This window comes from Cryptotermes secundus, unplaced genomic scaffold (assembly GCF_002891405.2).
Source record: "Cryptotermes secundus unplaced genomic scaffold, Csec_1.0 scaffold579, whole genome shotgun sequence".
Lineage (NCBI taxonomy): Eukaryota > Metazoa > Arthropoda > Insecta > Blattodea > Kalotermitidae > Cryptotermes > Cryptotermes secundus.
The window spans coordinates 1146030-1160723 of record NW_019719366.1 but is presented as its reverse complement, the minus strand read 5'-3'; the positions used below and the strand labels follow the sequence as shown (position 1 = coordinate 1160723).

The following is a 14694-nucleotide window of genomic DNA, read 5'->3' as shown; positions in this document are numbered from 1 at the left end:
GATGTGACTATGAAAGGTACTTTGTTCTGGGATGTCTTGATATGTAGTCTGGCAGACGTTTCAGAAGAACATTCTGCCTCTATAATTAGGTCGAAGAGTAACCCAAGCAGGCAAATTAACTACAATTTCTGCTTGCTGTTTATTGCTTTGTCTTACTATTCGACCCTGAAAATGGATGTAGTACATTTCCTCAGAAAAGTCAGTAAATTTCTACCGGACTACACGGCGTAACATCTAGAAGAAGTGCCAAACGTTGGTTCAATTTCATTTTAATCCAAATTTGGAAAGGGGGCTAAATTCTGCAGTACGCTTACACATAACTAAATGTTAATTCACGTTATATCAATTGGAAAGTTGCATAGAGTTTATTTCAGAGCTCGGCATTGGACACGTCCTGAGTCAAATTTGTACTGGCTACTTCTCCGAGGCAAATATTTTGATAATACGAACTTGTGTTATAACATGTATATTAATAACAACGACAAAATACTAAACTAGATGTAGGTTTGAATATAAATTATGCCGGTTTGTAGCACGTTATAGCTAAACAAGGTGAAGCCTACCCAACGGCTGGTCTGGCAAACAGTGATTTTAATGTGACATTTTCCTTTTTGAAGTTAAAAGGTGTACTGGCTGTAGTTACGGAGCCTCTTCTGGCTTAGGAAGAATTAAATATAACGATGCCTGAACATACAGCTTTTGTTTTATATATATATATATAATGATGCTTGGTTTGTTACCCTAAGGGACAATATAGTCTGAAGTTGTCTGAAAAAAAAGGCGCTAAGGAGACATTTGGAACCAAAAGCAGGAACGAGAAAACTGCATATTGAAGAGTTTCACAATTTGTACTCTTCACAAAATATTAGGACGACCAAATAAAGGGAGATAAGATGGACAGGGCATTTATCACACATGGGAAAGATGAAAAGAAGATACCACATTGAAGACCTAGACTTAGATGGAAGGGTAATAAGCCTATTAATATTTGTAAATGGCCTTATCTCCTTTCGTCTCCTGTTAACAAAAATTATACACCAGATTTTCAAACAACTATTAGTCTCTAGGAATATAAGAATATAACTTCACGAAGCACTCACTAAATTAACATTACCTTACGGTAAGGAAACGTGGGCATTAAGAAGGACTGATGGGAGGAGAGTGCCTCGACATAAATACGTTTCACGCGGAGAACTGCGCTATACACGCTTTCTGACAGAAAAAAAAATGAAAAACGTCCATAAACAATAGAATTTATAGAACAATACAGAATAAACTGGAGATAACACGCTTACAGGACGAGCTCTGAGAAACTTATAAAAATAAATAAATAAATAAATAAATAAATATTCAACCTAAATTAAATGACATTTAGAAATAATTTTGAAAGTATGGAATGATTCTATTTTTTAAGTATCAAGCCTCTAGGCATAATATTGGAAATGATGATAATATTAATAAAACCTAAAAACTAGCAACAATTTAAAGTTATTTTGACGTCTCTCAGGTGTATAATTTAAAGATAGACAAGTCAAGTTGAAAATATAATATGAATGATTAACAATGTTATGGTATGTACTGTGTATGCTAGAATGTTGTGTTTAAAATGGCATGTGAAAGATGTCGAAGTAATCGGTTAAAGTAATTGGAAATAAGTTTAACAATAGAAGAAGCACACTTTGAAATATTTCTTACCTAAAGTTCTCCAGCAAATCATATATACGCAAGATTATGTTGAACACACGTTGAGGAACGAAACACTGTGGCACAAAAGTGTTCCACTCTTCATTGAATTATGACAAACACAGTAGAAACACTACACAATATGACCATATGACTTCACAAAAGAAAAAAAGGCGTTTAAAACAGTATATTTAATTATGTATTAAAAATTGTTCATTAATCATTTCTCTCTGTAACACAACTGCTAACCTAAAATTTTACAGTACAGTATCAATATTAGTTTATTTCGTGCTTAAAGTACATATTGTATTTTGTACCCCAAACAATTAGAATTATGTATAGATAATGTCTGCAGTTTATGCATCATAATTATCTGGTCTTTGCTTGCACAAATATAAGTCATTTTACAGAAAACACCCAAAAGAATATTGACTTACTTACAACGAGATATTGGCGCTATATTTCGATAATCGTGTTTTTAATTTATGACAACACGTAATCAGAAACAATATTTCATTATTCGCCTTTTTTATTTTAATAGACGCGACTCATTATATTAACTAAAATTTGACTGAATATGGCACAGTTATGTTTTCTTATTTTCGTAACATGAAGAGTGGCGTTGCTTTTCGTCTCCACACCATAAACTGAATCCATTCCAATAATAGCCACGTGAAAACGCAGAATATTGTTTTCTAAAACCGAATTACTGTTCTTTGTTCAGTTATTTTCACTTTTTCAAACACTCCTTGCATATTTTATTGAGGCACTTTGTCACCAGACATTTACATCATACTATATTCTAAGGAGGAGACCTTAATATGTTCTAATTTTATAATTGGTGGTCACGTCGTTTTTACGCGCTTATGTATATCAGTGTCTGTGTTAATTCATCCATCTTTTGCTTCTCATTATCTGCTTTAATATCAATACACAGTAGTCCTATATATATCCCTAAGTTACATTTTCTAGAATACTGATAGTCCTGCTTTGTAATGCATAAATTACTATATAATTATTGTTTATGCTAAACCACTGTAATTCCAAATATATGTGTAAGGCGTATGTATTTATCTCCTGTAATGAGTAAATAATACGCTCGCATATTTGATAAACTGTTTCCAGTACTCAGAGTTTATAGTGATCATTTTGTGGTCTTTTTTAACCCAAATTATATTTAAGACATGTTATGACACTATGACACTAACTGTTTTGGCAGTGAAAGGAAGGAAGTATTTTGTATTCAAATTGTCACCAATGACGTTGACTGTAAAAACCTCGAAATCAATTTCTTTCATATAACCCAGAAACAATATACATGAAAGTGGATTCCTTGTATTCATGGCATCCCAACAATAAGAAACAACACGTATGAAGTATTTCGCATTTTACGATTGCTTTGCGAACAGTCTGCGATGAATTCCTCCGGTGTGTAAGATCAATCATTTGTAACATGAAATGTCACCCACAGAACCACAAATGTTCACTTGCTCTGCACTAAGGAAGACAACTGAACATCTAGGCAAGTCTTACGTCATTTTGATGCTACAGCGCCCGCGAGCTTCTACCACTGCCCTCTTTTATTTCCAATTAAAAATAACACTCTGAACGTTACACTTCAGCGTAGGTCAACTATGATTCGAGCCTCTCACGTAACTACTACTGCACACTTTCAGCCTTTCAGGTATTTGGTTATTTACGCGGGGCTCTTTAATTGGCCGTATTTATATGCACTTGGCTTGTAACTGTGTGCCAGAGAGGTCTGTTTGCCTTTATGTGTTTGTATCCTCTGCTACGGGCCATCGGATTTTTGTTAAATTTAATAATAGTTGTCATGTGCCAGTAAAGTGAATAAATAGTGGTAATGTAATGTAACTTAGACTTGACGGATTTCGATTAAATTTGGTACCAAAATTCTACACTATAATTTTCCTGCGAATTTTATTTGGCCCGTATCAGTCCATTAGGACGCCTGTACATAAAGGCAAATGCAGTTTTATGATGTTTCGATTAAGCAATTCATGGCAAGAAGCCTAGTTGGGCTATACAATACAAGGTGACCCAAAAAGTCCCGATCCATTTTACAGAACGGCTTCGCCAAACTTAATGAATGTTAGATATTGTCGCGTATCGGGCGTATATCGCGACAAATAACTTCANTCCCCCCCCCCCCATTTCGTTTGAAATCGTCGTTCCCAGCGTTCCACGGTAGCTCTGAAGACAACACGAAGCATGTTGAGTGTCAGTGCTTGTGCTGCTTCGTAAATGCATTACCGTAGGTCACGAAGATCAGGAACCTTTGTTCTGTACACCTTATACTTAATGAAGCGCAAGGCAAAACAGTCTAATGGTGTCAAGTCGGGAGAGCGTGGCGTCCATGTTTCGGTGCAGCTCTGCCTACCCACGTGTTCCGAAAACTTTTAGAGGTAGTCACGCATTTGAAGATGATACGCTCGTTTCTTAAGTTTAAATGCGAAACTCTCCAAACATTTGTCCTTGTATGTCAAGTTGGTTATTGAAGCTGCGAATTAATGCACGTGGGCTTTGTTCAATTGCTTGGTGAATACGTCCTGCGTCGTGCTCAGAAGTCTGTGGTTGGCTGAACGTATCTTATCGAACACACTTCATGTTCTCTTGAACTTGTTAACTAAAAGTCGGATATTGGCTCTAGTTTTTTTTTTCCTTGGCACTACAGCCCCAGTGGGCCTAGGCCTACCTCCATGAACTTCTCCGTTCACTTCGGTTTTTCTAGATCTTACACATTCAGTAGGACTCCTTGGGCGGGTGATCAGATCGTCGCAAGGCCTCTACCTATACACAAACACAGAAAAACGCACACACAAACTAAACATCCATGCCCTGAGTGGGATTCGAACCCACGATCCCGGTTTCCAAGCGAGCGAAGACAGTACATGCCTTAGACCGCTCGGCTACCGTGACCGGCGCATTGGCTCTAGTGGGAGCTAGTTTTCTGAAATTTCCTTCAAAACCTTCTTGCACCTGTTAATAGCTTAATCCAAGCAATCGCAAGGAAACAACTGCTACTCTTGAAGAAAGCAGTCTTCTGGGATTTGGCACCGTGTATATGTGGTGTGCTTTTACCGGTTCTCACGGTCTCTTCGCTTGCGGATTTCTTATATTTTTTCTTCTACCCTGAAGATGGAGGCGATAAGTTCCTCCGAAACATCGGTTAACACCACATATACACGGTGCCAAATCCCAGAAGACTGCTTTCTTCATAGTCACCGCCGTGAAAGCCTCAAATCTTACAAACTGCTACTCTTTCTTCAGCGTTGATCATATTTCTTGACTAGGCTGAAGCAAACAAAAAAGGCTGATGAATTTACGAAAATGGATCGAGAATTTTGTATCATCCTGTATAACATATATATACTTGGAGGCTTATCTTATTAAGATCTATACATTTTAACAGAAACATTTTACGGCATGAAATATCGTTGGTGTTCGATAAGAAGGGCTTAATTAAAAACCATTTCGAAGGAAAGAGTTTGACTTAAGAACTCTATATTAGTGATATATAATTATTTTGTGTTTAAGGTTATGGTACCGTGTTAGTAACTTTGTGTTTGTAACTGAGTAAAGATTAGACTGATTAGTGAACTCCATGGACCAGACTTCTGGAAAAGACAACGGCCGCTCAGTCAAAAGAGTCCCTGTACTTTTGTAAGCTGAAGATTCATTGTCATGTTCAAAAGAGTTAGGTGAAGACTAGCTTCAGCTTATAATGCCTTTCGAAAAAGAAATAAAATGGTATGCCTATGGTTCAATATTTGACTTCGGTCTTTCTTATGAAGCACCAAAGATTACCCTGTATATGAAGAAACAAGCATGAATTACCTCTACTACTGATCAACTGTGTCAATAGTGGTTTGCAACTGCAATAACATGAACACCAATACCAACTGAGGAACCACAAAAATAATAAAATAAGAGCATTTGAAACTGTGTACATCTGTTCACTCAAATTACAGTAAAGATATGCTTCCTTGAAACACCATCACGATTAGAGAATAGAAATGTAAATAGTATTTTCTTCGAGAACAATCTGAACTGGGTTTCATGACTGGAGAGATATTTAATTTCTTCCTGTTTGCCTTCGTCAGATGTTCCTAAATAGACACTCAGCAGTCTCTTTTGCATCCTCTCATGCTGCCAAAATACACGTTACATTCAAGCGGCTATCAATATGCCAAGGTCGTCCCTAACTCAGGCTTCTCAAATCGCTGTGTCATTATTCGTAATCTTCCCTCCCCCCACCCCAGATATAGGCTTAAGTTGGAGTGTGTATGTGTGAGTGTCTTTGCACCTGTCTCTCAAATCTTTTAATCCAAATGCATAAGTCGCTAATATTGGAGGCCACCATGCTATTCCAACATCTGCAGAATTCTGCAGCCTTTGTTACTGTTGCTTTTTAAAATGTCTGTAACCGATTAACTATTATGGCCAGACACTTAAAATATTTTGTAACGTCAAGTTACAAACATGCATACAAATTACGGAAGTTTTCGGATTTTCACGGTAGCTCACTGAGTATTTTGGTCCCTATTTCTCTCTCATGACAGTGTATAAATGTAATTCGTATAGCCAACGCTTCGGAAATCGTGCTCTCTTTGGGTGATCGCCTTGAAACAGGGATAAAAGGTAAATTCCATGAAGACATGTGGGGATGAGTGTACCTTCACACGTCTGCTTCTTAACTCCCAGGGATAGAGCCCCCGGTACCCATTGTATACGTGGCTGGGTGGGCCCCAGAGTCGGTCCAGACGCCGTGGAAAAAGACAAATCTTGAATTGCGGAGCTTGAAGACAGAAAGTAGGAATATCTGGAATGTCGGCAGTGCAGCCTACCTATAAGGTGTCGTCACTCAAAAATGCGATCCACATGCATGGCAGTCATTATATGGATGTTTTGAACCACGAGAAATTTGCCTACTGACATGGCGAAGGCATAAATTTGTAGGCAAATATGTAAAAGTATTCCACATACTTATAATATCTTCAATTTATTTTTGTAGACCGGCCTACCTAAATAATCTGAAACAAAAGGGAAAATTCATCGTAAGTTCTTACCAGGTTATATCGTTGAAAATAATAATAATAATAAATAATACAGCGCGCCACACACACATACAGGACAACATCAAAGGACCCTCTGCTCGAGAACGACAGGCGGCACTCGTTCGGGCCCCGTCAAGAGAAGTATGTAATAAGAGGGACGACACGAACCTGCTTGGTTTACGAATTCAAATAGAGTCTTAACAAACCAATTATAAATATTTTAAAGTATTGGAACAGCCGCTGTAGTTGCAAAGATTTCAGATTTTATACCCAATTGTGTATTATTTTATATGTATACATTTTAACTTTCAGAACATATATTATAATAGTAGCCTCCAACTGTATTGATGTAAAGGTGTCCCTCTGATGATGGTCTCTGAAGACCGAAACATGTAAGGGCATAAATAATTGAAATAAGAAAAGTCTTCACCAGTCACACTGGACGGAACTGTTTATCTTTTCATAATAACAATAATATAATGTACTGCTACTAATAAACCAACTTCCTTATTCTGTGACTAGTCAAGTGGCCGGTTAGAGATAAAGCCCCACACTTACAAAAGAGACAATGTGGTAGTATGCTGTCTGGTCAGGGCTCTCACACGTTTCAGGAGATGGTGATACAGATTGTGAAGCAATGGTAGAATGATGATTAGTAGAGATAACAGGGAATATCAGCGGCCTCCGTAGTCTAGAGGTAACGTTCCCACCGCATGACTCGTAGTACGCGGGTTCAAATACCCGGCGGAGGTCGTCCGGGAGGGACTTTAAGCCCTCCTTATCAACTTTTGAATAGCTTATCAAAACTTTATGAAACTTAGTATATATATTATGGCAGCTGAGCCCATCTCAAATGCTTTAATTCTTACATCTCTCCCATCAGTCTCTGTGTCTGTGTCTCCCCTTCACGTTGCTAGGTAACGACTCAGTTAAATCGTTACTGTAGAAACGAATAAACACGCAACAGTTTAAGAATTGTTGAACGTATCGTTTTGTATGCGATCTGTGTTATCAAAGAAAAGTAGGCAATTAGTGCTTCACAAAACTTCTCGTATATATTTAATTTTCTTTTACATTGAACTAAGAAAGGTTCAATTGTTTATGTCTAAGCAGTGTCACACACAGAAATAAGAATTTCTGTGATTAATTTGTGCGTATAATAAATGATCAAGTTTAATAAGGCATAGATAATCTCAAATAATGCATCCGGGAAATGCATGTTCTCAAAACCGGAGAACACGTTCACTCTTTCTTCATGATCATTTCACGCTCAGCGGGAATTTAGCTCTTTGCTCGCTCAAGTTTCTTCCGACTACTCTTACATGAGTAGAAGTATACACGAGTGTCATATGGTCGGTGAAAATTGGAACAGAACTTCGTTTTAGATTGTGGTTTCTATTTTTAGATGTTGTTTCAGCTTCCCTGTAGATTGGAGCACACTCGACTGACGACTTGATTGGAACCTGTGACTGGAAGTTAGCCAACACACGGCCACTTCTTGTGTAACAGTAACTCAGTAGTTTCCCTGCCCATTACATCATAGGCTACAGTGGTGCATACAAGTGCTTCATGGTCGATACACTGATCCGTCAGTGTATGATTGACAAAACAATGATATTCAATAAGTACCCTCCATATTATAAGTAAGTAAAGGTATCTCTGTAACAGACCGTGGAGGCCCATAAGGTTGTGAGATGCTGAGGTTCCCACATTTTCTAGACAATCGGCTCATAGATGGCGGTAAAGTTGTCAGCCTTACGCGCCGGCCGCCGTTTACCCCAAGAACATTCCAAGAATATCCCTGGTACTCATTTCTGTTAGAGGCTCAGTCGACCCCAGGGCCATAGTGCGGCTGGAAGGATTAGGTAAATTGAAAAAAATCCACCTCATCGGGATTCGATCCCGCGACCTTCCTGCTTGTAGCATAGTGCCTCAACCAACTACACTACCGCATGCCTTACCCTTCATATTATATTATATTAAGGTAAAACAAGAAGTTGTATGAAGAACTAATTGCACTTTCCTCCAATGCGACACGAGCCGCATAGACAAAGATGCGTCAAACAGTTCCGCTATTGTTGCGTGTGTACTCGTTGCAGCGGTAACATTTTAACCGAGGCGTTACCTAGCAACGTTAGGGGACACATATACAGACACACAAACTGATGGAAGTAATTTATGAGGTACACCGTTGAGATGGGCTCAGGTGCCATGGTATACATACCAAATTTCATAAAAATTGATTCAGGCATACAAAGATTGATAGGAGAGATAAGCAGACATAGACAGCATGGTGATCTCATAAGCCTGCTTTTTAACATACTTCCCTTATTTTTAAGGAAAGTAGGCTGAAAAGGCAAAGTTGTCCCTGTGCTTAACTAACTAAGCACTATCCCATGAAGACGTATGGGAAAGTGGATCTTTCTGTCCATGTATTCTTGACCTCGACCCTAATTTCAGGTGACTGGTCAATTTCGCACCCCTTCCACTTAACCACAGGGAAACAGCTCCGGTACCCATGACGCTGGGTAGGTCCCGTAACCAGTGTGGACAAAGGCAGAGAGGAGAAAAATCTTTCCCTTACCGGGACTCGAACTTGGATCACTCAGACATTGTTAACTTTGCTGTTACATGTATGATTTCGAATGCAGATTACTTTCTTTATAGCCACTGCACTGAGAGTGTGACTTAGTTAACGAGTAGGGTGTAAGCAATAAATTATCTACATGTTAATTTGATATAAACTCCTTTATTCAAGTATGAAAGAAGAAATTCTGTTGCTTAACATCGCCATATATATTTCCGTGAAGAGGAAGGCGAAAATGATGAATGATTAATGAGCGATGCTGGAATGATGCAGAAGCACTGTCACCATTTTTAATAAGGAGCATCTAATGAACGATCCATAATTGGTACCGCAGAATAAGCGTATATAACCTCCATATACTTGTATTTCATAGTAACCGTGGTAATGAAACATGTTCTGAAAGGATGGTGGTTTCGAATCCCACTCAACCCATGGATGTTCGTCTATATTTTATTCTGTGTTTATGTTATCCTATGTAGGCAGCGGCCTTGCGTCGGGCTGATCCCCCGTCCAAAGAGTCCTACCGACTGTCTAAGATTAAGAAACTGAAGTGAAGCAAAGCGTCTCACGGATGCCCTGTGCTACAAGTGGGAACAACAGGAATAGATAGATAGATAGATAGATAGGTAGGTAGATAGATAGATAGATAGATAGATAGGTAGGTAGGTAGGTAGGTAGATAGATCTCCCATCTAGAAAAAACTTCACGTAATACAGACTTTGGAGGCCGATACTGATAATATACAATTTTATCTATAAATTTCCTTTGCGAAATTCAGTGCAAATCCTTTAGGTATTTTGCGAGCTCAAACTTGCGGATCGACGTACATGACCTCTCTATTACGCGTTAAATTTTTGTACATAGTGCAAAGAATGCAAGACATCGATACATCTGTTTAAAGCTTTCAAGGACGGCTCTTTTTTCCACACTTCAATTTTAGAGCCGAAATCTCTGAGACATTGCATCATTTCTATAGAGCATGAAATTGAAGAGCAGACGGGTTTCCGTTACCGGAGGCATCCCGTGGCAGGTGCGGACCTCGTGTAACAGCGTGGGAAGACCGGTCTACTCATAAACTAGACATTCTGTAGTATCTAGTTTATTTGAAATTTAAAATTAGAATCGATATTTCACAATAAGCTACTGTAACTGCGTCATTGCTGTCGAACAACAAACAATTTAATGAAGCATTGTTCTGGTACGGATAAAAACAGAAGGGCGTTGTGCACAACGTGCGGTAGGAGGTTCCAGGAATAGAGACAGGTTCATCATCCTTATACTTTTATTCTTTCGATAGCAATCTCATTATCTCCAGTCGCTCCACCAAGGAATTAGAAGCTGGTGGTTACATACATAAATGGAGGCATTACACATTCCTTCTTTCCCACGTAGTACTGAATACAGAGCACAGGCTATGAACGTACGAAACCAAAAAGACGCAGAGTATGAAAGGTTGCGTATATCATAGGGAGAATGCCGTCTTCTGGGATTTAGAGCTTTAGACTTTTCGGAGGAATATATCGCCTACTGTAGGTGGCTGCAACCACCTGCTCAAGCTGGTTCCTCGCTCACAGATTTTCTACCTTGAAGATGGAGGCGATAAGTTTCTCCGAAACGTCGGTCCACATAAGATTTACACAGCACCACAGCCCAGAAAACGTCATTCTTTATAGTCACCGCCGTGAAAACCTCAAATCTTACATATTATAGGTAGTTTCGCAACATGAAAAGAAAAACTAAAACTAAACTCCGCCATTGTTCTTGTGTAGATTACAATTTAATAGTACCATTCTTATCTATTTTTATTCGATTCCCGGCACGTGTAAGATTTTTCTCTTCTCTACAGATTCCACGCCGGCTCTGTGGCCCAATCAGCCCCCCATCCCCAGGCAATGGTTACTGAGGGCTCTTTCCGCGGGGGTAAAGCGGCAAGGGCGTGAAGCTGGCCCCTCAGCTCCGTCTAGTGCCCAGGCCAAGAATGGTTAATTAGTTCATCACGGGGAATTTTTTTTTCCTTCCTCTTCGCTCCCACTTTGGAGCAGAGGGCTGATTTCTCAGTTCATTGATCATTTTTACATACGGTAGGACTACTTGGACGGGTGATAAGCTCGTCGCAAGGCCTCTACCTAAACACAGAACAACACAAACACAGAATAAACACACCCACACACCAAACATCCATGCCTTGTGTGGGATTCGAACCCACAATCCCGGCTTTCGAGCGAGCGAGCCTTAGACCGCTCGGCTATCGTGACCGGCACGGGGAAAATTTTACCTATAGTAATTTAACGAACCTGTCAGTAACTTAACATTAAAAGCATCGAATAATTGCTTGATAGTCAGTAAGGAATTGAAAAGGACGTGGAAGGCGGGACTGAGAAAAATTGCGAAAAAGTCCCAATCAGGAAATCTGGTTTCTGCTCCCAGAATTTGAACAGCTTGCCACCCCAAAACAAATCATAAATGTTACCGCTTGAGTCAACTTGCCTGATGTCGCTACTGTCATGTGATACTTGAATAAGGTATGACATGCAGCACGAGGGAGTCTAGTTCGTTATGCAAAGGGGAGTATTGATCTTTTAATCCATTCCTATCGAACACGTCCAGCCTGGTTTAATGAGATGCAGTCAACAAAGAAATAGCCACGTCAATCAAACTGAATTGGTTTTGCTCATCATTTGTAATTACCTACAAAGAGATTCTCCACAGGAATTTTTGCCTGCCTGCCTGCCTGTTCACCGGAATAAATAATTGAAATTAATATTACGAGACTCGATGTCGAAGGGTAAGCAAAGTCATAAGCCGAATGTCGCGAGAACACAGGCCCCGTGTGGGATATTTTTCTCTTACACTTTTGGCAGATGTTGGTCATTTTGGTGTTATTTCCGAATTAAGTAACTGCCAATATATAAAACTGTCGTTTTAGTAAAGCTATACAGATCTTTTTTACGTTATGATGTTATGTCTTGAAGAAATACAGTATATTATTCAAAATGTATGACCGAAATTTAGTTGTATCATTATATTCGTTACTGTGTAAATTTTTCCCTAATAATTCTTGAATCAAGTTTCTTAGCCGAAAATTTACTAAAGAAACATATACACAGAGTTACCGCCACTTATGGAGCTCATTTCTGAAGACATTTTGAACAAAAAGTGTCATATAAACTTGGGTTCTATACTCAATATTTACAGAGTTACGTTCGTAATTTGAAGGTTTCTAAATTTTAAATTTAATTTTAAATACAAAATTACATTATTTTAATGCATTTATTGCCACAAAACAAATTAATTTTATGGACTTGATTCTATGGAGTTCAATTTTGCAAAGTCTTACATAGATCACAACACATTTTCAAAAATGCCGTCTTCCGCTTCGATACACTTGTCCGCACGTTTGTGAACCGCGCACGTCGCTCTACGTAGGTGAATATTGTTATCTCTGATTCCCGTAGCAGCGTGCATGATGCGAGCAAGTTCCTGACATGTTTGTGCCTTCTTTTGGTAAACAATGTCCTTCAGTGGTTGTAATAATTTCGGATGATGAATAAGTCAAAAGTAATAGAACAAGACAATGTGTCAGACCACTGTAAAAAAAAAACAACTAAGTCTGCTTAGAGTTTAATTTATCTTTTACGTTGAAACTGAATGCAACACGTTTTGCTGGATACTTTCAAAATTGCGGATTTCCTTGAAGTGTCTTCAGTTCTTCAATACTTGAAAAGGTTGCTACCCCTCTGATAAAATTGAGTCTGTTTTCTCTACAGTTATTGTTTCAATTACTTGTAACATTCAAATGTGCATTAACATAACATATAAGGGAACCTCCACACTTCCTGCAATCTGCCGAACATATTCTGAAAACAAATGCCTCATATAAAAGCTCCATTTTTAAAGATCTTTGATATCATTATTCTTTATGCTGTCAGTTCCATTGATCACAACCTGAAGATGGTTGTTATGCCCTTAAAAACGGGCGGCATTGCTCTGAAATCTATGAAGTACCATGTTCTGAACCTACACGGAAAGACTATTAAGTGATCAACTCAACAGAATACCGACCTGGAACAGGAATTGTCCAGCGCATTATTCTGGGCTTTGCACTTGGTATCCCGGCGTCCCTGTTTTCTTCTTTATGGCGTCATCACTCCTGTGGGAAACAAAGTGACAAGACACACAGTAAGCTCCAAACAAATTATCCTCCTGTTACAAGCTGCTTGTATTGGAATCGTTGTCTATATAAAATTTTAAGTAATATGAACACATTTTGTCTTTAGTGTAATTATAGATTTCACATAAATCCAGATTTTTGATATTTCATTGTCGAAATTCGCGGTTTGGGTGGTTAATAATCTTGCTTCGTATTCGGGAGGCTTTGGGTTGAAATCTTGGCCTTCAGTCGCGCTATACTGAATGTTATTTTTCGAGAGTTTCCTCAGTTTCTCCAAGAGATGCTTGTGTAGTACCTTACAAATGACCACGATCGCTGTCTTCCACAACTGCTTGCAGGCAGACTAAATTATTTCAATATTTCAAACGACTAGTAATTATGTATTGGGATAGCTTAAACAGTGAGTGGCTTGCTGCAGGCCAACAGCCTGCGTTTCCATACCGGACGAGGGAGGAATATTTTTTTTCTCCCCACCACGCCCAGTGTTACACCAAGCCTTACATACACTGGGTATGTGAGGTTCTTTCATAAGGACGAAGCGCGCCGAGCATAAAGCTCACAACTCACGTTTATCTAATATCGAGGTTAAGCATTCCTTCTTAGGTCATCATAGGGTACAGGTAAGCTTCAATTTGATTCTTTGAAGACAAATATGAGAGCTACGTGCTACCCTCATAGTAATCACGCCACTTGTCTGTTATGAAATTAATGCAGCGAACGATGTCCAGGAAAATCAGCATTTATTATTCCGAAAACCAACTGAAAATAACAAATGTTCTCTCTGAGGGAAACGTTGAGATTCTTAACATTAAACCTGGTGAGATACAGTACTGTCAGTCTCCATTAAGGGGTCACTTCTAGGCATGCTCATTATTGAAGACAAGACCGTAACTGTCAAACAGTAATAAATATATGTTCATGAGCTCCAAATGTTGCTCGACACCAAGACCTACTGACTGACTGACCGTCAGTCACAGTGTGACTTTGACTTTGCAACCAGTCGCAGCTAAGAAGCGGTCAGTCAAAGGGAATTCAGAAGGCAGATGAATAATTGAAGGGTTGAAGACGTTATTTCCATGTTACAGTTACAGAAGTTGAGAGGACGAGCACGAGAATGGAGTATGTCTTAGTGAATTGTGAAGACTACAATTGATTGCAATTTTGAAGACGTGTTC

The 14694-nt window shown here is 38.9% G+C and overlaps 1 protein-coding gene across 1 annotated transcript in view; it reads right to left on the bottom strand.

Moving 5' to 3' along the window:
* LOC111865052 overlaps positions 1–14694 on the bottom strand; it is a 39064-nt gene that overhangs the window by 19951 nt on the left and 4419 nt on the right. The window contains 1 exon segment of the mRNA XM_033751709.1: positions 13411–13498. Within this exon segment, the coding sequence (XP_033607600.1) occupies positions 13411–13435 (25 nt within the window). The 5' untranslated portion in view covers positions 13436–13498.